This window comes from Azolla caroliniana, unplaced genomic scaffold (assembly GCF_043228905.1).
Source record: "Azolla caroliniana isolate FFs.n. ecotype wild unplaced genomic scaffold, voAzoCaro1.0.p SCAF_2, whole genome shotgun sequence".
NCBI classification, from domain to species: domain Eukaryota; kingdom Viridiplantae; phylum Streptophyta; class Polypodiopsida; order Salviniales; family Salviniaceae; genus Azolla; species Azolla caroliniana.
Genome location: NW_028230437.1, coordinates 27,071,957 through 27,099,290, shown reverse-complemented (window position 1 = coordinate 27,099,290; position 27,334 = coordinate 27,071,957). Strand labels below are relative to the sequence as shown.

The 27,334-nt window shown below is 38.9% G+C and overlaps 2 protein-coding genes across 2 annotated transcripts; both read left to right on the top strand.

Moving 5' to 3' along the window:
* The first annotated feature begins 47 nt into the window (after nucleotides 1-47).
* LOC147867947 (uncharacterized) lies at nucleotides 48-18,805 on the top strand. The gene is made up of 5 exons (XM_087315861.1): nucleotides 48-387; nucleotides 925-1,142; nucleotides 15,152-15,341; nucleotides 15,427-15,603; nucleotides 18,366-18,805. The coding sequence occupies exons 1-5, from the start codon at nucleotides 304-306 to the stop codon at nucleotides 18,462-18,464; spliced, it is 768 nt and encodes a 255-aa protein (XP_087171987.1). The 5' UTR covers nucleotides 48-303; the 3' UTR covers nucleotides 18,465-18,805.
* A 3,697-nt stretch (nucleotides 18,806-22,502) lies between these two features.
* LOC147867946 (uncharacterized) lies at nucleotides 22,503-24,055 on the top strand. The gene has a single exon (XM_087315860.1). The coding sequence runs from the start codon at nucleotides 22,603-22,605 to the stop codon at nucleotides 23,707-23,709; it is 1,107 nt and encodes a 368-aa protein (XP_087171986.1). The 5' UTR covers nucleotides 22,503-22,602; the 3' UTR covers nucleotides 23,710-24,055.
* Nucleotides 24,056-27,334: the final 3,279 nt, after the last annotated feature.

The window sequence follows — 27,334 nt, the reverse complement described above, 5'->3', positions numbered from 1 at the left end:
ATGTCCAAAAATGCAATTAGTTATATGTGCTATTTGAACAGTTATATTGTCAATTAATTCAACCCTCCCTCCCCCTCTAGATCATATCGTGCTATTCAAGCAACCATGTCCTCAATTCGTTCCAGTGACTCAATCTTATGGCTCTGTGTTCATCTCCTTCGCCGTTTAGGGTTTGCAGTGGCTAGATATACAATCATAAGTTCCTTGAATTCCTCCTTTCGTTTCCAGGCACATGTAAAGTAACACTGGAGCTCTTATTCCTTATTGCGGTTTTCTTGGGTAGATTGTTGTGATTTTACAGATATGACAGCGAGAATGCTTGCGTCGGATGTGATCAAAAGTGGTTCCATTCTCTGTGACATGCTAGTGGAGGAACGAGCCATTAAGGTACATTCGTCATATTTTTATTTTATCAACAAATGCCATTTTTCGTATCATACATGTTACGAAAAGCTTCATCATATTTCACCCATTCAGGAAATTTCCACCTTATTACCATCTATCCAATCCGGCTGGCACTTGATCAAGTTGCCATGCCTCAAATTATAATTCCAAGCTACTTGCAAATTTAAAATTCTTTAAGCAAAAGCTCGACAAAATGGAAGGGAGATCTTAGAAATTGGGTGTAGAAGCTTGAAAAATAAAATATTGCTACTAGATAAGCATGTAATGGTCCTATACGAACCATGGTATGTAAGCTTCCATGGTACTTAAAGAAACTTACGAAAAAGCTTCCCAGAAGCGACATGTATTTTAGTAATCTTATGTTCTAGGTTATTCTTTACTTGGGAACATGGTTACTATCGTGCCAATGAATATTTTTTCTGAGACTTTTTGGTAATCTATAAAACTCTGATGAAAATTTCAAATTATTTCTTAGAACTCGATTGTAGATTGATTGTGGAATCACATTACATTGTTTAGGATGGAGGGTTCACCATGACAAGCATGCATATAGATGTTGATGAAGTGGAGGTGTTCTTGAAAAATGGCATAGTTTTGATGCATGAAAATATTTTGGCTATAGAAAAAGAACTTACGAAGTCTCAAGCTGAAGAGAAGAGTCTGCATTATGCTCTTGATAAACGCAAATCAGAGTTAGAGAGAAGTAAAGAGAGATTGGCCACCCTCATGAACTTGAGGTTTGAACATAATCTTACTGTAGATGAAATCTTGATGTGTGAATAATGTGCTGTCTCAATGATTTCTCACATTTATCTCGTAGATTGAACATAATAACCAATGAATACATGGATATGTGTATTGATATATTGATGTTAGTGGATATATGTGGTAGAAAGTTCTTCAGTCACATGTACCTATGTGTTATTGACCTCAAAAGCTAGATGTCAATTGTGCTTGCACTGTCAAAGAGTTAAGTTTAATTATATCCTGAATACATTATCTAGTCCAACAGAATGCAAAAATATTATGTCGGAATTCAAGCTTTTATGGCAATTGGATAAAGGTAGTTTGTAGAAGCATGCTTTATCTGGGAGTCGAATTTTTATGGTGGTTGGAAGAATACAACAATCGTTGTAATTCTCCTAATTAGCATAGACTGGTGGGAGCTATGACAGAAGTATACCCTTTTGAGTGTTGTGGTTGAGACCCTACTTGTATAGTCCTTGATTGACTTGTAGCATTAGGAGTGATGATGAGAAAGAAAGGTGGGATAGTGCTTTGTTGATGAATTGTTGCTCTCTAACAATTTCTCTCTATGTCTCTCGAGTTCTAGTGAGAACAGTCCTAAGAACTGTTGCTCTTCATATTGCATTACCTTGTGCACTGGTTATAGGGAGAGATGGTTATGAAAAGAAAAGAGAGAGAGGTGATGACGTTTGGACCATATAAATGATCCAATGGATATAGCTCAGTTAGTAAGTTTGTTGGGCATAGTCTAGAAAGATATTCATTCAATCCTACATTCAGCAATTGTATCTAGCAACGTGTTTTTGTTAGCAACATTTGAACTCAGGTACACTGGAAAAATTCATGTCTTACCACTGGTATAACCCTAAACAGAGACTGATGGTGACTAGAGATGTGTTGTTCAGTTAGTATGGATGTCTGGCTGAGACCTGAAGGTCATGCATTCAATATTCTTCATCGAAAGAGAGAAAGAAAGAAACGTATATTAATGTTTACCAGAGGCCAAAATCGACCTATTAGACAAATTGTGATAACCAATATGGGAAGTCAGAATGTGGGATTACATCCAAAAGTAGCTTAGGTGGGAACAAACTGCATATCGATTATTGCCTCCTAAATTGTCTTGATTGGAGGATGACGATACAATTCCAAAGACTGATGAGTGGAACCATTGTTTGATGTTGAAGAAGTTACCCTATGCTGGATGATCATGCTTGTGCAAGCAATGATCCAAAAAATGCTGGCTGAGATTAAAATTCGTAGAAGAGTAAAAAGATGGCAGTTCTTCAATAACCAGATCAGGACATTGAAATATTAGTGACCAGAGTGTCCATGATCTCGATCATTACAGCTTCTGTTGTGCAATTAATTGGTTATGAATTCATCTTATTGTAGATAACTAGGTATTATCCAAACCCTGCCTTAATTGATGTATCTATAACTTGTGTTTTATGGTCTTGAGTTAGCTGAGCTCCTATATGTTCCTAATTTCTCTAAAAATATTGGGTGCATCATCTCGAAGTCTTCCAAGTCATAGGTATTGCATTGTCAATTTGTGCTGCATAAATGCACGTGCTTGTGCTACTCTATCGGGACTTGGACCATGGCGGATAGATCATTTTAGTGTCCATAAAGAGGCCAATATTGACCCATGGAATGTATGTCTCCTTCCTATGAAGGGATATTCATACTTTGAAGCACCAAGTCTCGATGTGTGAATAAGGCATACACATATGAGCTCAACCTTCTAGGTTTTCTCTTTAGTGTGACACTTAAGTCATCACCACCTCTTAATATATCATCGTAGCTTTCACGATTGCACTATATGTAGAGCATGTAAAAAGCAAGTGATACTCATCCTCTACTAGCCCTTCCTTGCATACCTTTATATTTGGCTGAACTTGATTCCATAATGCAACTTCAATACCTAGGTTGTGTGATCAAGTGCAAAGGAGTTTTAGGGGTCTACGAGAGTTCATACTCATGTTAATAATGAGGTCAGGTTGAATATGATCAATAGGCCTTCTTGCCTTATATAGAATCCAACATTCAGGATTGATGTCGACAATGTAATATTCTAATTGTCCTATTATCATCTTTCCACTTATTCCTCAGTGGTCCCATTAACCTTTTGTTAGTAACTACATATTTCATAGCATCAGTTGAAAGCTTTAGGAGATCTTCCACATCCCATCGTTTGAACCATTTTTTTGTGTCAACTACCCAACCGGACGAGAGAATTTTGCTCTTGTGATTCTTTTGTAGTTTACATCCAACATTCCAAGCAAGATGTGGTAATCTATATTTGGCATATTCTTGACTTTTGTAAGTATTTGTATATGTAGCGCCAATATCTCTATAGGTTGAACACCTGTTTCCAAGAGCATAACTTGATAGGAGGTGGTGGATTTAACTCCCAATTGTCTCCTTAAAAACATCTTTTGAATCTTCTCAATCTCATTCCATGCATTAAGAGAGATATTGCCTCCCCACACTCCTACTCCATAAAGCAAAACATGTGCTACCATGGCAGTAAATAACATTAGTTTTACTTCCCATCCACGAGTATCACTTTGGTTGCATTTATTTTCCAACATATAATAACATTTCCAATCAGCTTGAAATCTAGACTCAAAGCATACGCTCCATTTATTTGTGGCAGGTACATCGATACCAAAATACTTAAAGCTTTGTACAAATTGTACATGTTCTCCCTTATATGTAAGCATAGGGTATTGGGGAGGCTGGATGGTTCACATTGCCATCATTTTTGTTTTTTTCACATTTACAATCAGTCCGCTACTTTGGCAAAATGTTTCAAATGCTTCAAGTAAACGTTGCATACCATCAACATTGTATGAAAAGATAGTTACACCATCCACATATAAAAACAATAAGATAACTTGTTGCATAAGTTTTGAGGCATCTAATCCTTCTTCTCTTGCAACCCTATTCACCACTTCTTCCAATTTATCTATGCCTAAACCAAAGAGTGTAGGTGATAATGGACATCTTGCTTAACCCCCATATTACTTAAAAAGTATTTTGAGAAACCATTCTCAGTTTTTAGTTGGCAAACAAAGCAATAATAGAGTGTCTTTCCTTGTAGTTGACTTTCTTCTGCAATTACTCTTAATGTAACAATAATATCTACCGTGGATGTGATGCAATGAGAGAGAACTTAGAAACCCTCCATGGATAGTCCTCGTCTAATCCCCCTTTCCTTTTTGAGAATTATCCTCTTTCAAGAAAATTATTGGTTTGAGGAATCACGGTTTGAGGAATTGTGGTTCAAGGAAACCTTAGTTGTCAATGTTGGGAACCGACCTCCCTCATTGTCTTTCACCCAAACTCTTGGATCAAAACAACACCCACTAATTTGTTTACAAAATATCCCCCTTTTCAAAACAGGGTTCACAATGAGTGTAAAATGGCGAATACAAGGGTGATTACGAAGAAATAGTTGCTAGGAAATAGGAGCAAACTAGGAGAAAGGACTCTTGGGTTTCTGTAGGGAGCTGATGAGCAACGATTGTTGCGCCTTTTGTTGTCGAAGCTTTCCACACAGTTGTTTGCATCCTCCTCTTCAAGATCGTCCCTTTCTTGTCTTTTCCCCTCATTTGAGCAACAAGAACCGAGTTGACCGGAATCACCTTATTCTCGTCAAGGTTCATTGCAATGACTCTCTCCATCTCCTTGAGATTGTAGTCAAACACTGCTGCCCCAGTGGCACCGCATTTCGTATCTTTGTTGAGGATCCTCTATGGACTCTATGGAATTGTTGAGGATCCTCTCCTTCATCACTCGCATGAGGTCAGCCTTTTTCTCTATCTTGGAGTAGAGCTTGAAGGTTGGTCCACCTTTCTCCTTTACCCTCTCTCATCCTTCCTCACCTTCTTTTCTTCAATCAGAACCTCATAGTTTTGGTAGATGGCTTCTACCAAGCCCGTATTCTCTTCCATTAGGTCTTTCCACCTAGTCGCTGCTTGGACCCTCTTTTGACCTCCTTAGGTTCGTCCTTTCGAAGATTTCCCTTTGTAAGACTCCCAAGGATAGATGGCCAGAACTCAACCTCTTTATTGCCCTTGCCCCGTGTATCTTTCCCCATTTGAATTCCTGCCATCGTCGAGTAGTGGATGGCCTTGTCATTTCTTCTCTTGGCGTCCTCCATTAGCCTCTTCATTCCTCCTCGGCCGAAGTTCATCTCCAATGGCCGTCTTGTTTTCGGTGAGTGGGCCCTATTCCCTTGGTGCAAGGCCTCTTGGAACTCTCCACAATCCCTCTGTTGAGAATCAAGCTCAACTTGTGTGAACATGTGCTTATGAAGAAAAGGACGATGTGTGAAAAAGTGTGTGAGCACACTTTATTGTAATCCATGTAGTTGTCGAGTGTTAGTGTGGTCAAAGAATATTATATATTCTTATGACAAAATCGTACTCAAGTGGATATCTTGGTTAGATTCCACCAACACATTTAATAGGGCAGTCCCTTGAGGACTTGTATATAAAACCCCCTTTGGCCATTTAGTTTAGTTGATGATCTCTAGTTAATTAATATAGCTCTCTTCAGTGCATAAGCTGTCATCCCCGTACTGTGTATTTTCTTATTATTTTCTGGTTATTCTCTCTGATTTCTTCTCTTGCTTATTCACCCACTCTCACACAAACACACTACGCTTCTGAATACTCAACTCTACTAGAGTTAGATTCTTTACATGGTATCAGAGCGTGAGGGTTAGAGATCCTTCACTGAGCTCTACCATTGAAACTGTGTGAGCAGCTAGAGACGCTGTTTTAAAACCTGCTATCGTTGCTGCAGTTTTGCACAACAAGAGGCTTCACCTTAACAGGATCATACGAATCAAGCTAAATCAGAAAAATGAATGCACAGATGGGTAGCGCACTTCCAACAGAGAAGTTGGACAGGCACAACTACGCATCTTGGGAATATAAGATGCAATAGTACTTAGTTGGGCAAGGGTATTGGAGTTATATCGAGGGAGCTTAGGAAACAGCCCCCGATACTACAAGTCCCAACTACCCCACATGGCAGCAAAGCACCAGTAGGGTAATGTATTGTTTGGCAACATGTGTGCAAGATCACATGTTAAGCTATATTCGAGATGCGAAAGCCCCAACAGAAGCGTGGAAAAACTTGAAGAAGATTTTCGCAGCTTCAACCACAGCGAGAAAACTTCAACTCCGGCAGGAGTTGAACAATATTCGACAGGGGGATATGTCCGTGACGGACTATACCCTCCAGATCAAAGACTTATGTGATTCACTTGGCTCCATCAATGTCGCAGTTGATGATGACGAGATGGTGCATATCTGTCATGGCGGCCTTGCACAAAAATATGGTTCATTTCGAACTGCCATAACAACAAGGGAGAACCTCCCAAGCTTTTTCGACTTGCAATCCACGCTAATGGTTGAGGAGAACCATACACGGTCGAAAAGCACAGCATCTGATGGGCAGATGCTATATACACATGATGATCTCAGTTGAGGTCACGGTCGTGGTTGTGGAAATTGGGGGAGGAATGGCCGAGGAAGAGGTGGATGAGGTCCACAACAGTTTAATTCCAGGCAGCAAGAAGGTTGAAACAGCTGAGGGAATTCCGGTAGAAAGGGGAGCTTCCACCAGCCTGCATCAACCAGGCAGAACCAGCAAACCGAGTGCTGGTATTGTGTAAAGCCTGGCCACTTTGAAGCTGAGTGTTGGAAGAAGAAGAGTGACTCAGCTGCCTCACCCCTGCAGCAAACACACTATGTTGTGATGGCTGACCTAGAAAACAAAGCACCGATGTTTGTTATGCGACACCGGGCGAATAGCATGATAACAAGTGTTTCCCAACCTGATGATGTATGGTTCGTGGACTCAGGTGCCTCAAATCACATGACAAGTCATCAAGAATGGTTCATGAATTTGAGGGAACCCGAGAGACCCGGCGTGGTGGAGACCGGTGATGACTCCACACACATGATTGAGCACATTGGAGATGTGGCCCTTAACAATCACGGCAACAAGGGCTACATGAAGGATGTATTGCATGTCCCGACAATCACAAAGAATTTGGTCTCGGTTGGCCAAATTGTCGAACAAGGAATGCAAGTGCGATTCAACCAGGAAGGTTGCTTCATCGAGGATAAAGGTCAACTTATCGCTCATGCAAGAAGAGAAGGTCGCATGTTTATTCTTGATGCGACGGAGGTGAACACAGCAATGTATGCAAAGGGACTCAAGGCGGAGTCTGATATTGAGTTGTGGCACAAAAGGGTTGGCCATGTAAACCTCGGTAAAATCCGATCAATGCAAACAAAAGGGGCTGTGCACGGATTGCCACAATTTACTTCAAAACATCCTGATAATGTATGTGAGGCGCGCCAACTAGGCAAGCAACATAGGCATCCATTCCTAAGCGAAAGAAATGTGAGTAAAGGCTTGCTGGACGTCATCCACTCAGATGTATGGGGCCCAGCTCAAACGACAATCGGTGGGTGTAGGTACTTCGTTACCTTCATTGACGACTATTCGCGGCATACCTGGATATGCCCGATGAAGTCGAAAAGTGAGGTCTTCTCCCACTTTCTCAAGTTAAAGAATTGCGTGGAAAATGAGACGAATCGCAAGATTCGATGCTTACGGTCTGATGGTGGCCAAGAATACTTCTCAACCGAGTTCAAGGCCTTTCTAGAAGAGAAGGGGATTCGCCGGGAATTCTCTTGCCCGTACACACCACAGCAAAACGGTGTTGCTGAGCGGAAGAATCGTACAATTCTTGAGATGGCATGCGCCATGCTGCATGAGAAGAACATGCCCATGATCTATTGGGTAGAGGCAGCAGTTACGGCTGTGTATCTCATCAATAGGTGCACAACCGAGGGTGTCCATGACATCACCCCTCACGAGAAGTATTTTGGGACAAAGCCAGACCTTGCGCACTTGAAGGTTTTTGGCAGCATTGCATTTGTGCATGTCCCCGATGAGAAGCGGAGAAAGCTTGACCCAAAATCAGAGAAGATGATCCTCGTTTGCTGTGGTGTGTACGGGAATTCTCTTGCCCGTACACACCACAGCAAAACGGTGTTGCTGAGTGGAAGAATCGTACAATTCTTGAGATGGCCCGCGCCATGCTGCATGAGAAGAACATGCCCAAGATCTATTGGGCAGAGGCAGCAGTTACGGCTGTGTATCTCATCAATAGGTGCACAACTGAGGGTGTCCATGACATCATCCCTCACGAGAAGTATTTTGGGACAAAGCCAGACCTTGCGCACTTGAAGGTTTTTGGCAGCATTGCATTTGTGCATGTCCCTGATGAGAAGCGGAGAAAGCTTGACCCAAAATCAGAAAAGATGATCCTTGTTGGTTACTCACTTGAGCAAAAGGGTTACAAGTGTTTTAACCCCATCACTCGACAGCCACGAGTAAGCCGAGATGTGGTATTTGATGAGGTGACATCATGGTATGGCCCAACATCAGTGACCCCCACCGTGCTCGAAACAAGCAGATCTGGAGCAGATTCTCAGAGTGAAGAAGAAGAGATGCTAACGACCATTATGGGTGGAGAACCAGCAGAGAGTCTGCCCACACTCCAGCTGACTGGACCTGAGGTGTCATCCAGCAATCAGAGTCTTGCACAGCATGAAGAAACCTCTGATGTGCTGTCACCTTTGTGCTACACCCGTAGAAAGAAAAAAAAGGGCAAGATGCCTGAGCAAGAGGCCAAGGACATGACATCCAGTGAAGACTCAGATCATTCACCCAAATCAGTCCACAACAAGTATGAAATGAAGAAGGCCCCGGAAATGACCAAAGGAAAACTCCGTCAATCGAACCGACAAAAGAGCCTAATAGTTAGGTTCGGGTACAATGAGTACATGGCCCACCATTATGCATTCATGATGAAGGTTGCAGCAGACCAAGAACCTGAGACTTACAAAGATGCTGCCCATGATCCCTGGTGGATCGAGGCAATGAGGGAGGAGATGCGCGCGTTGTTTGACAACAATACTTGGGATTTAGTTCCATCCTCTGAAATCAAGAAAAAGCCAATTGGTTGCCGCTGGGTGTTCAAGCTAAAGCATAATATAGATGGCACGGTCAATCGGTTCAAGGCTCGGCTAGTCGCCAAAGGGTATGCTCAAACCCCTGGCATAGACTATGAGGAGACATTTGCCCCAGTGGCAAAAATGACCACTGTGAGGACAGTAATTGCTCTCGCAGCAGTGAAAGGATGGCACTTGCATCAAATGGATGTGAAGAACGCATTCCTCCAAGGTGAGCTCGAGGAGGAAGTTTACATGATGCAATCACCTGGCTTTGAATCAAACAAACATCCACATGCAATTTGCCAATTGAAGAAGCCGCTCTATGGACTGAAGCAAGCCCCAAGAGCATGACATTCAAAGATCACATCATATCTTCATGACATTGGCTTCCGGATGTCAAAATCTGATAACTCGTTGTATGTTCAGAACAATCCTAAAAACCCCATCTTCTTAATCTTGTATGTCGATGAACTTGTCATCGGTGGAGAAATCCTCACCGAGATACAAAAGATTAAAAAGTTGCTTTTACAAAAGTTTGAGATGAAGGATCTGAATGACTTACATTATTTTCTCGGCATCGAGGTCATTCAAACTCTAGATGGGTTCCTACTCTCACAACGACACTATGTGTTGAACTTGCTCTACAAGTTCGGAATGACCGAGTGTAAGTCCATCTCGACACCCCTTGATCGAAATATGAAGCTAACTGCAGATTCTGGAAAATTCTGTGAGCCGACACAGTATCGCCAAATAATTGGGAGTCTTATCTACCTAACTATCACCCGACCAGACCTCAGCTATCCGGTCGGGGTTCTTAGCCAGTTCATGGAAACCCCCCGCGACATTCACATGGATTGTGCTAAGCACCACTTCTATATTAGTGGAACACTTAATTATGGTATCTTCTATAAGCGTGGAGCACCACTTCGACTCGAAGGCTTCACGGATGCGAGTGTTAAGTTATATTAGTGGAACACCTAATTATGGTATCTTCTATAAGCGTGGAGTACCATTTCGACTCGAAGGCTTCACGGATGCTGATTGGGCAGGCAATGCATCTGATAGGCGATCCACTTCGGGATTTATGTTTTCACTCGGTAGTGGAGCAGTCTCTTGGAGCAGCAAGAAACAACCAACAGTCGCTCTATCGAGCACTGAGGCGGAGTATAGGGCTGCAACTGTAGCTGCTTGCGAAGCTGTATGGCTTAAAAGACTGTTGAAAGACTTCAACGAATTGGTGAACAAGCCAATACTGATCCACTGCGATAATCTCAGTAGCATCCAACACATATTGGCCGGTGACATTGACCTCCAATACGTTGGCACCAACATGCAAGTGGCTGATATTTTCACTAAGGCGCTAGTTCTCGACAAGCTACGGCAATTCTCAGTGGATCTGGGCCTTAGACCACTCGATATGCTAAGCTTGGGGGAGAGTAAAAGTACAAAGACGAAGGAAAACATGGAGAATCAACACGATACAAGAGGAAGAGTGAGACCGGCATCGGCAGAGTAAGGCCGACACATCTAATCTGACTTGACCCGGCAAGTTAGAGGAAGACTTTCCAAAACCCGGAATTTTTGAAGCTCGAAATTTTGGATTGCAAGATCGACATTGCTAGATCAAGATCGAGTACATAGGAACAATGGGAAAACCACGGTCTAGTAGTCCGACCAACTGCAGTTGGGTCTTCAACTACACCAAGACAACCAAGCTTAAGAGGACATACAATTGACCTTGAGGGGGCATGTTGAGAATCAAGCTCAACTTGTGTGAACATGTGCTTATGAAGAAAAGGACGATGTGTGAAAAAGTGTGTGAGCACACTTTATTGTAATCCATGTAGTTGTCGAGTGTGTGAGAGCACACTTTATTGTAATCCATGTAGTTGTCGAGTGTTAGTGTGGTCAAAGAATATTATATATTCTTATGACAAAATTGTACTCAAGTGGATATCTTGGTTAGATTCCACCAACACATTTAATAGGGCAGTCCCTTGAGGACTTGTATATAAAACCCCCTTTGGCCATTTAGTTTAGTTGATGATCTCTAGTTAATTAATATAGCTCTCTTCAGTGCATAAGCTGTCATCCACCTACTGTGTATTTTCTTATTATTTTCTGGTTATTCTCTCTGATTTCTTCTCTTGCTTATTCACCCACTCTCACACAAACACACTATGCTTCTGAATACTCAACTCTACTAGAGTTAGATTCTTTACACCCTCCTTTGGTGGTCCAGGTCATCACACTACATGTGTAAGGAAGTAGAAGATAGAATGGCAGTTTTCTGAAATATTTGAAGGCAGATATATAGAAACTGAAAACAATTATGGGGTTTAATGCATAGGAGGGATTAAAGAAGTAGAAGCAGTTCTGAAAAACAAAAGCCTACCGCATCAAACAATATACAAGGTAGGAGTGCACACTAAGTTCTATCCAAGATACATAGAATATGCTCAAGTTAGAAGAAGAACTTTGAATATTGATGAGACAGCTAAGTCATGGCCTCATAAATACGTATTTAATGTTGAGTGGAATCTTATACAAGGATCCCATTCAAACTACAAAATATTCTTTTAGAAGTTGTAGTACAACTTTGAAAACAAGACTGTACAACTTTAACAAAAATTAGAAAATATTAAATAATATAAACTCGTTTTTCTAGTTTAGTTAGAGAAATCTAGAGGGCCTTTAATCCCAACAACATGCAACTTTTTCTGAATGCGGTCCACCTATCTTGAGGAGGATGCTCGCCATCCCTCAGTGCCTGGGCTATTTGAGGTTTCTCATCAAATTGCTGACGGTACAACACATGTAGTGGGTGTAGGTAAAGTAAAATGTACCAACTCTATGACATTGTCTAATGTGTTGCATGCTCTTTCTTTCCCAGTAAACCTATTATGCATAAGTTCTATCGTACACCAACTAAAATGTGTTGTTTCTTTTTATATTCCCAAGGTGATATTCTAGGAGAAAGGGATAGGTCGGAGACTTGGGATTGGCACATGGCATAGTGGAGTATGGTATTTGGATCGTGAAGGGCTGGATTCAGCATTAGCATCTATGGTAGAGGGAACAAATGTCAGGGGATCTAAAATGAGTTATGGGGATTTGTTGATACTTTGCCACCAACGTATGGGACCTACCTCTTATGGCGTTTTGAGTCGGGTGTATCCACACCTTTTTGAAAAGGCTGATAAAACAAAACTTGTTTGTGATGCATGTGAATTTGGTAAGCTTATTAAAAGCTCATATGCTAGTTCAGGTCATAGGAGTTCCCATGCATTTGATGTAATACACTCCGATGTCTGGGGACCATGTTCCACAAATTCTATTAATGGATATCGATATTTTGTCTCTTTCATTGACTGCTTCTCTTGTGTGACTTGGTTATATTTGGTGAGAAAAAGGAATGAAGTATTTGCTTGTTTTAAAGATTTTCAAAGAGCAGTTCAAACTCAATATGGTGTAGTAGTAAAAGTGTTGAGGTCTAATAATGGAACAGAGTATGCTAACATCACATTTAGGGCATACCTCTCAGATCAAGGAATACAACATCAAACCACATGCCCATATACACCAAAACAAAACTTGGGAGATTGTGTCACTACCACCAAGAAAGAAGTCGGTTGGGTGCAAATGGGTGTTTACAATAAAACAGACCCCAGAGGGAAAAATAGATCGATACAAGGCATGATTGGTGGCTAGAGGATATAGTCAGACATATGGTATTGACAACGATGAGACTTTTGCACCTGTGGCGAAGATGAGCACTGGTAGAACTCTTATTTCCTTAGCAGTGAATAAGGATTGGAAATAACATCAATTAGATGTAAGAAATGCATTCCTTCATGGAGAGTTGATGGAGGAAGTGTACATGGATGTGTCCCCAGGTTTTGGTACAATTCAAACAGTAGGTAGGGTTTGCAGAGTAAGGAAGTCGCTTTATGGACTAAAGCAATCTCCTCGAGCCTGGTTTGACAGGTTAAGAAGGGCTATGGTAGGTTATGGGATACCAACAGACGAATGCAGACCATACAATGTTTTTTCAACAACACAAGGAGCATACTACATTACTTGCTGTGTATGTGGATGATATAATTATCACTGGTAATGATGAAGGAGAAATTGCACAATTGAAGGTGAAATTGGGTAAAGAGTTTGATGTGAAGTATCTAGGATTGCTACGATACTTTCTTGGAATTGAGGTAGCTTGTGGAGCAGGAGTTGTTCTATCTCAGCGAAAATATGTATTAGATCTTCTCACAGAAACTGGAATGTTGGGTTGTAGGCCTGTAGCTTCACCACTCGACCAAAAGATCAAGCTAACTGAACTTGCAGTAGAGAAAGTTGATCGTGAAAGGTATCAAGGATTGGTAAGTCAGCTGATTTACTTGACTCATACCTGTCCAGATATTTCATTTGCAGTAAGTGTGGTAAGTCGCTACATGCATGATCCGAGGAAAGATCATATGGATGCAGTGTACCATATTCTGAGATATCTTAAAGGTGCCCCGGGGCAGGGATTGATCTTTAGAAAACATTGAGGGCTATTGTGATTCTGATTGGGCCAGTTGTGCTGATGATAGGAAATCCACATCAGGATACTGCATGTTTGTTGGGGGCAATCTGGTCTCTTGGAAGAGTAAGAAACAGTCAGTAGTAGCAAGGTCAACAGCCAAAGCAGAGTATAGAGCTATTGCTGTAGGAGTTGCGGAGATGTTATGGCTGAGAACTCTCCTAGTAGAACTAAAGATGAATAAAAAAAATCAGATGATACTGTGGTGTGACAATAAGTCAGCAATCAGCATTGCCAACAATCCGGTACAGCATGATAGGCCCAAGCACATCGAAATCGACAGATTCTTTATCAAGGAGAAGCTTGATAATAGAATATTAAAATTGAATCATGTTTCTACTGAACATCAAGTGGCAGATTGTCTTACAAAGGGACTTGGGCAGTAAGTCTTACTAGATTGTGTGACAAGATGGGCTTAGTGGATATTTTTCATCCATCTTGAGGGGGAGTGTTGAGAATGATTAAAAGTCATAACGGCTAGCTCAACGGCTAGTTAGCTCCAACAGCTAGTTAGCCCAACGGCCAGATCTTGGCCTTTATAAAGAGGAACTTTCTCCTCATGTAAATATGAGCGATCTCTGTATTTTCCCCCCTGTTGTGACATACCAATGTATATTACTGAACAGACATGCCTTCTCATTTTTCAATTGGTCAGCCCCTTCTTTCCGCCATTCCAATGACCTCCATGTGGTAAGGCCTTCTTTCTATCGCAAGTTGGCCACTTGAGAAGACTTCATCAGCCCATTGTTGCCACTTGTTGAAGCGGCTGCATGCCCTTTTTATGGCCAACCAATGCCCCTTGAGGAATAATAGAATTTTACTTGAGTCAAATGTAGTCATACGCTTCCAACAATCCTCTCTCAAAATCCTCCCAACTGTGGCTCTCTGCTTGTAATTCGAGCACCTCCGTGTGGAGGCTTGGCATTACGACCTTGCGAAGTTGCTTAACCGCCTCATCTGGTATGTCTCTCATAAGCATCTCGGCTTTGTAAGCCTCCAACCAAACAAGTAGCGTGAGGTGTCTTTCGCATGATCATCTCTATGGCTCTATCTAGCCCGGTCATGTTTCTCTTTCTTGGAACATGCAGTCCATCACCACAGTCATCATGGTTGCAAAGCCTTTCTCCTTCCATTGTCATCTTCCCTTGCCGCTCTTTTATAGGGTTCACCTAAGATTTTTTGTAAACGCGTGTGCGTGTGCTACTTGAGCGGGATGGTGGGGAACCTGGACCAAGGAGGATGTGATGCCATGAGAGAAGATTAATGTTAATACATATAGTCATGATTGGGGTATATTATAATTCTGCTATTAGATGATGAGACAGACAATTTCTCTTTTAAACTTTCCTTTCGTCTTCTATAGGCCTGCATACATGGATGAATTTGAAGTTTTGAAGAAGGAACTACAAGAACTTTTCCCAGAGTACGTTGAACGTTTTCGTAATTTAGAATGGTTAGAAGCCCAATTGCAAGGGTTTCATTTAGCAGAACAAAAAAAGCACGAAGAGGTTCAAAGAAAGATGAAATCATTGCAACGTCGTTACCAGGAAGAGGTATGTCTCAGATTTTTATCATTGTCGGAAAGCATTGGAAAAATCTTAATAGAAAACTTCTTTGACTCTATCCTTATGGGTGCAGGAAATCAAGTTTCTGCAGGGTGTAGACATCACATCCCTCTCAATTGATGATAATGATCAGCTGGGTTCTGAGACAACAGATTATGACCAAGCAACAACAGAGGGTGATATCTATTTAAGAGCATCCCAAAGAGCTAGCAGTATCAGTGTTGATTTAGGAAATGTCAAAACAGATATTGTAAGTATTTCTGTTAATCTACGTTTGAAGAAATATTAGGCAGTTTTGAATGTCCTGCTTGGTTCCTATGGCTCATATACTTGGCTTTAATAATATTATTACATGTAACAAGAAGCCCAATGTGTGTAGACACATAATGGCCCTATATATGTACCACTGCAGCTCATATTTCATTTATTATTCTTACGTCAAATTGTTACAAATTGAGAAAGTAGTGTTTTCAGCTTTTGATGCTGTTGATCCCATTCTGTGATGCTCAGAACTCTCTAGTCTTTTCAGTTTATTCTTCTCAGGTTATGTATTTAGGTGGAAGAGTCCTATGCTTGTGCAACTCTTTTATCCACAGTTGCAAATTGTATCCCCAATAACATAGATGAGTAACAACTCAGGGATTCCTAGGTACATCTCACTCAATCTACAGTATTATATGATGAGACTCACCACTGTTTAAAAGCTATAACAAAACAGTCACAAATTGCTTAAAGCGGGGATTGTAGTATACCCAGTTCTGGGGTTAACAGTTGTTTGTATACATGTTCAAAGCTGTTAGCTTGTGTCGCGTCTAACCTTGTCATATAATTTGAGTGGAATTTCTTTTAAGGATATCAATTTTCACCCAGTGAGATTCCATGGCACGGCAACAACAGTTGGGTTTTTCCATGGCACGACAACAACAGTTAATTTTTCCTCAGTAGATGTATTTTGAGAGATGTTTATATAATTTGATATGATGCACATCTGATATTCAATTGCCTGCACTGAAGAGAATTTAGACATAAACTTGAATCACGTTTTATCTAATTGCGATGGAACAGTCATAATCATTTGCCCATTTGACATATTTTTTTGGCAGAGTAAATTAACGTGGTAGCTTTGCTTGATATGTGAAGGGTCCAAGTGAAAGCTTTTGAGTCCTCAGAAAGATTAGGGATAAAATCTTACGCCAAAATGTGTATACTAATTGTAGTGTACATGTTTGTGAGTCGTGCGTGTGCACCACTCTTAGCACAGGGTTGTTTTGATTTTGTATGTAGTTACCTAGTTAACCAATATGTCATGTAACAGCTGTCATGGTGGATACATAGGTTGTAAATTCATAGAGCTCGATTAGAAGGTAACCAATAGCGTCATAAATACTTGTGGAATGTCATTGTTTTAGCGCCTCTCGTTGTCTCCCTCGAATATGTTCTTCTCCTGGTTTGAGTAGATTCTCGTGTTGGTCTTTTGATTGGATATGATTGTGCACTTCTACTATCTTACCAAATGCTTTTCATATGAAATTTCTTCTCCCACTCTCCTAGGTGAATCTTGTTATTGAATCCTCCTTCTCGAAGTTTGAGCAAGCAGCTGACCACAACATTTGGTTTCAATGAATCTGATTATCAAATTGTTTCCACGACTCGTAGGTCTATGTTCACTTGTTATTATTACGTTCTCTTTGTGGATTACACAAATCGGAAACATTGTTGGTGGGTGGCCGTCTTGTTGCTTGATAGATATCCCTTCCAGTAGGTTTATGAAGTTGTCACTACCTTTTGCCGAAGATTCTGAACAGTCTTGTCATCTCCTGATCAAGTTTGACTTTGTCCTAGAGGTTTTAAGGTAGTCCCAATGTGTCAAAATAGATTTGTTAAGAGCTCTCAACATTATCTTCACTTCTTGAACTTCCAAAAGTTGAACTATGTAAAAAAAGCATGATGGCAGAGTCAGTAATCATGAGGCAAATGATAACAAAATAAGAATGTCAACAATATTTAAAATGATGATAAAGGTTGTCATTGGAAGGCCTAGCCATATATAAAGGTATGCTCACATCCGATAATTGAAATCAACCACCTCTGATAAAAGCTTTGAAAACCAGCGAATCACACAAGCAAAAGAAAATGTGGATGCCACCTAAGTTGGTTGGATGTGTCTGAGGTTGTGAAGGAATTAAAAATTGAGAGATTTATGTGCCTGAGTATAGGATGCAAAGTTGGACAAAACCTTTACATAGACAAAACAAGAAGTAAAACGCATGCAGTAAGTAACTAGAAGGATTAATAGTTTTGAATCTGGCAGTGAATTGAGATGGATATGATTTCAGTGGATGTATGCCTGATTTGGCTTTATTGGCATTGGGTTGGCTTAGATTTTATTTGTGGGTTTGTTCCCCAGTACCATGAAGGATGCACAAGACCATGAGGAGTACACAGTCATAAGATTGTAGAAAACAATGGTATGAGTAACTTCAAATGATAAAGTATCTAATCTCAACACACAAACGTTAAAATGGTGTGGGAGATGATATAGGTCTACTTATCGCCTTATATAAATTAAACAATAATGTCTCCAATGTAGCAATAATATCATGTAAAATAGCATAAAGAGTCGGCAGTTCCTAATTTTGAAGTTCGTTGCTGACTCTATTGTAAAGGAAACTGTATTGTGTATCTTAATATTATTTGATAAGATAGCCATGGTTTTCTTGTGCAAGGTTCTACTTTAATTGATACTAATAGAAATGTTAGCTGTAAAATCTAAACTATGCATGTTTGTATTTTTTTGTACTTACAGAAATCAAAATGTCCATAAATGTTTCTCAAGATTCCTTGTTTTTAAATGAAAATAACACCTCTCCATGAAGGGACTAACTTGATATCATGGATGAAAGTTTAATTATTACAAGTGAAGATTATTTGGTTTTTTCTTTGTTATTATTGAGAGCTGTTTTAGATGGTGTATTGAATCATACTCGGCATTATTATTATTGTTTCTTGTAGGCTGCACTGGATACAGGGTCAAGTGGTACTCCAAGCTTGGAACTTGATGATGGTGATGATGATGATGATGATGATGATGCTAGCGACAACTGCTTTTAACTTTATTCCCATTATCAGATATGGTGATGTATTAAGAATAAAAAATGTAACTAATTCATTTAATTTTTGTACAGCTGTTTTAAGCATATTGAAGCTGTACTAGATCATGGTGAACGAGGAAAGACATGGTTAATATAAAGATGATGATAAAGTAATTGCAATTGAGAGTAAAGTCGTGGCAAAGTTCTGCTATGCAAATAATCACACTTTATCTTTCAAGCTCTCACTTTGTGTATATTTACTCCTATCCACCATAACCTCCTGGGTATGTTAAAGAGTTTGATGATCTTCTTTGAAACATTGGTTAAATATAAGACTGAAGGTAGGGATTAATTGTACCATTAATTCTGTGAATGTTCCTTATTAATTTTAATCAGAGTTGATATATAGATTTTAGAAGATCATTAGTATTTTAACGAGTAATTTATGGAAGGTCAAAATCTTTGGCTAATATAATACCAAGTTCATGATTGACTTTAGGATGTGGTGAGCAACCAATCTTTTCATTTGACATGTATTCTTCTTCTTTTTTCCAAAAAAATGACGTGTATTCTTAGACCATGTGAATCATACTATGTTACATGGCAATTTATTGACATTCTAAACATTTTATTGATTGTCCAAATCAAATGCACAAATTTAAGACATTTTTATAGGTCCATATAATATTATAGCTTGCAACAATGAAAACAAGGTAAATTATTGAAAGATTATGTGATCCATTGTAAGAAAGGTATTAATTACATAAATCCAAATAATATTTTCGTTGGATGGTATTTTTACGCGTCATAAAATATTCATTGGTAATGTTATGTTGGCAATCCTATTCTTTATATTTTTCCTAGCCTTAAGTGTTTGTTCTGCATAACCTCTTTAAATTTGGTCTCATTTGATGTATTGATGACTATAAACATGAACAATTTGGATTTTCAAGAGAGAGTTGTTTTTGGTCTTTTATTCCTCTTAGAAAACCCTCACATGCAATTAATGATCATGGCAAAGCAAAGACTATTCTTGAGAGTTTCATAATCTATGAAAAGATTGCTCTCAATCATGTCAATTATGCCAATGTTTCCAAAACTCTACACAATTGTTGTCTTTGAAACAATTTCTCATCCTTACATTAAACACCTTTCATATTAAATCCTTTATGAGAAATGTACTCGATGGAAATGGATTCATGACATTTCACACTTTTTTACCTACTTTTAGGATTACGACGACTTTTCCATGGATAATGGAACTTTTGAGGATAATCTTTGTTTTGTCACTATCATATCATGGTATGTGAGTGAGGGTTTTCTAAGATGAATAAGAGATCAAAGCCAACTCTCTCTTGAAAATCTAAGCTTTTTGATGTTTTTGTTGCTATCAATACACCAAATGAGACCAAATTTAAAAAGGTTATGAGAAACAAACGCTCTAAAGGTTGGAAAGGTATGAAGAATTGGATCATCAATAATAACATAACATTCATTAATGAATATATCATATGTGTGTAGAAATATCATCCTTCCATAACATCACATGTATCTATGTAATTAAATTTTTGTGGGGGATGGAACACATCATCTTTCTATATTGCCACATTTGTTTTGATTGTATGTTTGTGTTTTTGGACAATTGATAAAATTTCTAGAATGTCAACAAATTGCCAAGTTAGAATCCTCTATTGCATTACAATTGGCATGTATTAAAAATAAAATTGGTAGGTTGCACATCAAATTTGAAACTCCACTTACAATTGAATGAAATATTGTATTCATTGACAAAAATATGTATTTTGACCCGATGTTTTAAATGTCAAGAAACAAGTAAACAATCATCACGTACCAAGTAAACACCCTCTATTTCGTTACTCCATCTCTATGCAACAATCATTAATGTGGCCCACATCTTCTTACATCATGCCTTCTGTCACGACTCACGACTCACCACTCACAACCATAAACCCATCCATATAATAATGCTATAATCATCCCCTTACTTAACAATATCCTCAAGTAACACAATCTCTTCTGATTCAAGTAAGCTTACACAATGCCCTCTTTTTAACTAAGCATGGTTGAATTTTGACTATTGTTGTAGGCACTTCAGGGTTCAAACATCAATATTTTTGGATCATGAACATTACTCTGTTTAATTTGGCTATCCCTCGGGGTGAACGTTTTTTTAATCTCATTCTATATGAAATTTGTATGCACACAAACAAACAAATATACAAAGGATTATTTGTTTCTAAAACCTCTGTCTGGTTTTGAATACAATGCCTTTTATGATGAGAGAGAATACCTTGCAAATTACTTGGTTAAATCCCTTAAGACTTCGACGTAGCCAAACGCACCAATGCCATCATTTGAGATGGTTTTCTTAATTTTCCTTTTGGTAATTAAGGTATGTTCTTTTCCGAGGTTAAGCATTCGATGACCAAAAATAAGAAAGAATAATTTCATTAACAATATGGATGGCTTTGATATATTCAAGTGCTCATAAGTAATTAAGCATGTAGGTTGCAACTTGAAGTACAAGGCAAGTATCTTGGAGACAAGTATTCCCATAATAAAAAAGGATTAATCCACGTATGTTAGGATCATCACAAGACTTGGGAATGTTCAACTTTATGCCAAGGGACTTGAGACATTCCGTTTTCATGGCCAAAAGGTCCAATAATCAAGCTTAACTATCATTAGATATCCTAAATATACCACTTTGATATTGTGGAAATATTTAGAATACTCTTGGAATTTTTTCTTTATTTCCCCAAATGCACCAAGATTTTGTTATGTTTTCGAATGCCCCTATTCAACCATGTAATTGCTCAAGCAACATATATGACTTGCTTGAGAGTGGTTGACAAAGGGGACTCGCACACATTTCTTGTTTCCATATGGATTTGTCTAATGTTTGTGTTGGGAAAATGAACATGATTTCAATTTGCTTCTAAGTGTGTGCATTGTGCATTATATGTGTTAGAGTTATGATCTGAAGTAAGCATATGATAAGGATAAAAGATAGATAGATAGAAAGGAGAGAGAGAAGGAAGGGTGTTGATCCACCCGACCACCCCCGAGCGAAGGGATCGAGACGGACTCGAGCCTCGATCGGTGTCCCATACCACCGTCGTGGCGTCGAGTCATACCTAACGTTGGCACACTCGCTACAAGAGTTGACCCACCACGAAACAGAGTCTCGACGTAGTCAAGATATGATGAAATGAGGGTAGTTAGGCCTCATATTTATAGCGATACCCAAGGCCCCCAAGCAAGTTCACACTTGGCTTAATGGGTTGTCTAAATCCCGAGGATTAAAAGTAATCCTCCCCTTCTTTACACTTTCGTTTAACCCTCACACTTATCCACGTGTATAAAATACTATGGTAAATTCTTACCACGGGATATTATATGGTCATGCCCGTAACAATATGAAACCTAATAATGGCTATAACATATTATTTGTCCAATTTTTCTTTTGAATTGTTTTGGTTTGGCCATTATTTTTTTCATAATATACTATGATTTGGTTTCTTCTACTTGAATGAATAGCGGAGGTGTAGTGAGACTTTACTTAATTATAATTTTATTACGGTGGTCTTTTACGTATAGGAGTCATGAACAAATATGTTTGGAACAATTGTAGTTTAATGTGGATATTAATTAATAAAACGAAACATGTTTTGTAAAACGAGGCATGCATACAAGTTGATATGATTAATAATCTAATAAAATGTGGCATGCCTTGCCATTACAAAGTTGAGGTGGGTATACATGTTCTCACAAAGTGGACTTCCTCCTGATTGCAGAGCCAGATGATCCAAGCCCCATGGTTTTGATCAAGCATCAACCCCAAAGACCCAAACCCCATGGTTTCGATCAAACATCAACCGAACGCGTGGTTTAGAATAACTTGGAAAGAAGGTCTATAGAGGTTTGGATGCCTTGCCCGACAAGCCTTCTTCTTTAAAAAAATGCTTTACGAAGTCAATGCATTAGAATAACACAAGCACATATACATACATATGTACATATATGAAAGAACCACTTTCTCAATTTTATTAGGACCCCATCAACACACACACACACACAAGACTTCTACAATAGTAAGAAGACTTTTGATTAGCCTTCATCCTAACTCATTAACCATGATATGGAAGAAGACTAATGTTTTGTCTTCCATAACCAAGCCTAGCTCACGACACAAGTTGGGCACCAAGCCCAGGTCAAGTAACCCCTATTCTGGAAGAGGGCTAGAGAGGTGGGCTTTGGTTTGTGCAGAGCTTGAAGCATTAAGAAGAGAGAAATCGTTGGGCTATCAATACATGAATAACACATTGTCTACTGCTCTATTATACGATCAATTCATAGAGAAGACCATTAATCCCAATCCCAATTCTAATCTTAATCCTAATCCTAATCCTAATCCCGATCACAATCCTAACCCTAAACTTCAACCTAATCTTAATCCCAATCCCTACCCTAAAGCTAATGCTAATCCAAAGAAAAATGTTATGAATCACAAGGCCCCTGTTTCTAGGTCAACGGTGATGGCTAAGCTTCTTCGGGCCCTAACAATTAGGAGGCATGTTCTAAATCTTCCATCGAGTGACAATAATAGTCATGATCAGGGTTTTGACTCTCCCACCACTTCAGCCAATCCTGTGATCTTGTCTTCGAGGTCAGCTGATGCTGCTAATATACAAAGTCTACCAAAAGTAGAAACCCAAAACCAAACAAAATACAAATCCATTGAAACAGAAGAAGAAGAAGCAGCAACAGCAACAACACCCAAGAATGATAACAATTCGAAGACAAAGACTAGGGGTTGCAAAATCAAGTGTTCTGCCCCATCTAAAGATTCGAGGAATTCTAAGAGTGCATATATCCCTTCTTCTTCTTCTTCTTCTTCAAAGAAGGATTATAACATGATCATGAGTTCTAAGTCACTTCCATTTCAAGATGTCAACAAGGACAATAAATCCAGTTCAAGTCTCAATTTGCAGTCCCCAAATGCTACCATTGCATCTGATGAGAATGAAAAATGGAAAGAGAAAGTGGGCAAGACTCTTGAGGTCATAGGGATTGTGTTGGGCCTTAGTGGCCTAGTCACCGGCTATATCATTGCAATTCTAGGTGTTGTATGTTGGTGGTATGTGTTGCCCACATTGAGAAATGCAATTGGATACAAACCCATTGTTGTAAATAGAGGATACAAGGCATACTACACAAGACATGGCCAAACACACTCTTAAGCATTTTATTTGGCAACTTATCTCACATTAGCACCGTGCTTCCTCATCAATGTCTAAACTAAGGATTGCCACTTTGGGCTGTTCTGGACACTAAAAACATCCTCACATACCCAAACTTGCTTTGTCCTAATGCCTCATTCTCAAGTCCTCCATATATTGTACAAGTTGTGCCATATTTGTGTCATATCATTACACAAAGTCGAATGTTGTTCTTAAGGATGAAAACATCGATAAGAATATTCATGCATTGAAAGAGTTTGGCATTGTTCAAATGGTACAAACCAAATTAATGCAAGTCTTCATTACATACAACACTCTCCAAGAAGAGCCAATGTATGCTTCAAAACCCTGGTGTGAAAAGATATTGTAAAACTTGTTTTTGAGACTGCACATAAAACAAGCAAGGTTTTTGTAAAAATAATTAAGGTTTTCGTAAATTAAGATGCCCTGCATGACAAATTATTATATGGGGAAATTTCTTTATTGCTATTATGAAATGTGCAGATATATAATAGACACTATACAGAATTGGATTACACATCTTGGTCATATGACATCAATAAGCTCAGATCACTTGTCCATGACAAGGCCATTTATTAAATACTTTCAACAAATTTGATGCTAAAGGTTAAGGGAAACTTCTATAAAAGTTAAATACCATCAAGAAAGGGAGAAAAGCTTACCACCCAATTACACTCAAAATTGTGAGCACTGTGATAACAATTGATTGTTCAAATGCAATTGTTTGTTATTTAATGATCAAATTTGCAACCTTACAAATCAACACTAGGCAAAGCTTTCATGACAACAATATAGAGTAATTCATCAGTCCACAACAATGTTTGAAACAGGTAACAGAGAGAGCCTTTCATCAGATCAATTGCCACATTTTCCAATAGACATCCCTTCAATAGAAAAATTGGTTATTTTGTACTCAGACTGGTATGAAGTGGTGTTGCATCTCAATATGCTACATCTTTCGGTAAACAATCCGACTCCATGCCAAAGTGATCATGCCCTGACAATCAAAATAGAGAGTTGGGTTTTGGCAGGTTACTCTCTTTTCAACCAGCAGGCCAGAAAGCCATAATGCCTCCTTGGACACTTCACTGGCCACAACATACTCTGCTTGCATTGTCCACATCACTCCGCACTCTTGGAGTCTTGACCTCCATGACACAGTTCCTCTAGCAAACTTGAAGTCATACTCACGGCGAGTTTCTACTGTTCACACAATCATGCAATACTCAAGCACAATCAGAAGTTCTCATTCCTGCAACTAAATCTGTCTGATTTCATAAATGAGTCAAAATTCAGGTACCATTGTCAGGGAGCTAGCAACTTACCAATTTTTTGAATCACATCCTCATCCTTCCATCCTCCTATCAACGCAATTTGGAGAATATAATTGATCCGCGATTCATCCTCACCTACACTACTTTTGGACATAATTTCACATCACGAATTTGCATATTTGTTGTTATGATTTGTTTCAAATGTTGTTTTTGGTCTCAAATATGCTTAATATAGCATTCTTTCTCATTCTCTCTCTCAAAGTAAAATCGTGAATGTATGAACTCCTGATCTCAATCAATATTCCAACCATCTGTGGTCACCATCATCCTTTTCTGTTTAGGGTTATACCCTAGTGGTAAGACATGATTTATTTTTTCTGGTGCACCTGAGTTCAAATGTCACTGACAAACATACTTCACTAGTTTCTGTTGCAGAATGTAGGGATTGAATAGAGAGCCTTCTAGATTCCTTTAAACAATCTTTCTAAGTGAGTAAAATCCATCTGAGCATTGATGTGATCTAGACACCCTCAAATCAAGAGGACAACGTAGTGATTGATGTAGAGAGATATACTTCACGCTTATCAAGAGCATAATATAGAAGCTTCTCTTCAGCTTGTGTTTTTTGGAGCTCTTTGTCTATAGCCAAAAAACTCTCATGCATCAATACTATGCCCATTTTCAAGAATAACACCACTTCATCAACATCCATATGTATGTGTGTTATGTTGAATCCTCCATCCTGATAATGCAATGTGATGCCACAATCAATCTGCGATCAGATTCTACGGAATAATTTTAAAAAATCATGAAAAGATTATAGATTATCGATTATGAATAACATTGAATTTTCTTTTGTAGATAGTGATGGGAAAACAGAGTAAACGAGATCTCAAATTCTTCAGACACAGGAATTCAACTAAGGTTTGAAAGTCCAGTTTGTGGCATGGTAGTAATCGCATTCCAAACCAAAGAATAATCTAAAATATAATATTTCTTAAATAGATGTAGCTTCTGGAAGACGTAACTTTCAATCCCATGGAGGCTTACAAAAGTCTGATAAAAATTCCAGCGTGAACAAGAAATCCAGAACAAAGAAGGCAAGCATTATGTTCTTATTTTCTAATAGCAAAGTTATATATTTCAAACATCTACACCCAATTTCTTCCATTTGGTTAAACTTTTGCTTTACAATTTAAAAATGTGCACATAGCTTGGGAATAAAATTTGAAGCATGAAATCTTGATCAAGTGCAGGCCAGATGGGATAGACAGCCATGTAGATACATATAAGGTTCCATGATGTGAAATTATCTAAATAGGTGAAATATGATTAAGCTTTTCGTAAAATTTATCATGTGAAAATTGGCATTCAATTGATAAAAATGCAAATACGAAGAATGTACCCAAATGGCTCATTCCTCCATTAACACATGACAGAGAATGGAACCACCTTTGATCACATCTACCTCAAGCAATTCTCGCTGTCGTATCCGTAAAAGCTCAAGAACCGTAAGGTTCCATGATGTGAAATTCTGTAAATGGGTAAAATATGATGAGAATTTGCGTAACGTTTATCACAAGAAAATTAGGCATTGTTTGATAATAATAAAAAATGCAAAATACGAATAATGTACCTTAATGAGGACTAAACATTACAAATGTTTCTGTCACTTGGAAACGGGTGGAGGGGGGGTGGGGTTTAGGGTTTAGGGTTGGAAGCACGATGTCGTCTAGGTCAATTTCCAATTTACAAAGGCTAGCTTATAGACGTCTTAGGGTTAGATTACCTCTCCTTTAGGGAAGCACGACTACTGATCATTAGGAGGTTTTACAATATGCTCATGAGAGAGGTTGTATACTAACCATTTTTACAATGTCAGAAACCTCCTGTTTTCCCAATTGTGCTCATAGACATCTTAGGGTTAGGGTAGAATTCTATACTAACCATTTTTACAATGTTGAAACCTCCAATTTTCCCAATTGTCCTCATAGACATCTTAGGGTTAGATTACCTCTCCTTTATGGAAGCACAATTACTAATCATTAGGAGGTTTTACAATATGCTCATGAGCGAGGTTGTTGATTGTTATGCATAACAAGGTTTGGTATAGATTGAGATCATGCAATTGTATATCCAACAATGCATTACATTTATTTCGCAATTGTTGGATGAACGTTACGTATCACAAGGTTTGGTATAGATTGAGATCATGCAATTGTATATCCAACAATGCATTACATTTCTTTGGCAATTGTTAGATGAATGCTTACTTTCATTTGCACATCGATGCATGAGACGCTCCATAAAGTCAAATAACCAATTACTGT

Excerpts from the sequence above, each read along its gene's own strand:
- LOC147867947 (XM_087315861.1), top strand. The coding sequence starts at position 304 with ATGACAGCGAGAATGCTTGCGTCGGATGTGATCAAAAGTGGTTCCATT. Across the intron at positions 1,143-15,151 it reads GCCACCCTCATGAACTTGAG|GCCTGCATACATGGATGAAT; the intron begins GTTTGAACATAA and ends CGTCTTCTATAG. Across the intron at positions 15,604-18,365 it reads GAAATGTCAAAACAGATATT|GCTGCACTGGATACAGGGTC; the intron begins GTAAGTATTTCT and ends TGTTTCTTGTAG.
- LOC147867946 (XM_087315860.1), top strand. The coding sequence starts at position 22,603 with ATGATATGGAAGAAGACTAATGTTTTGTCTTCCATAACCAAGCCTAGC.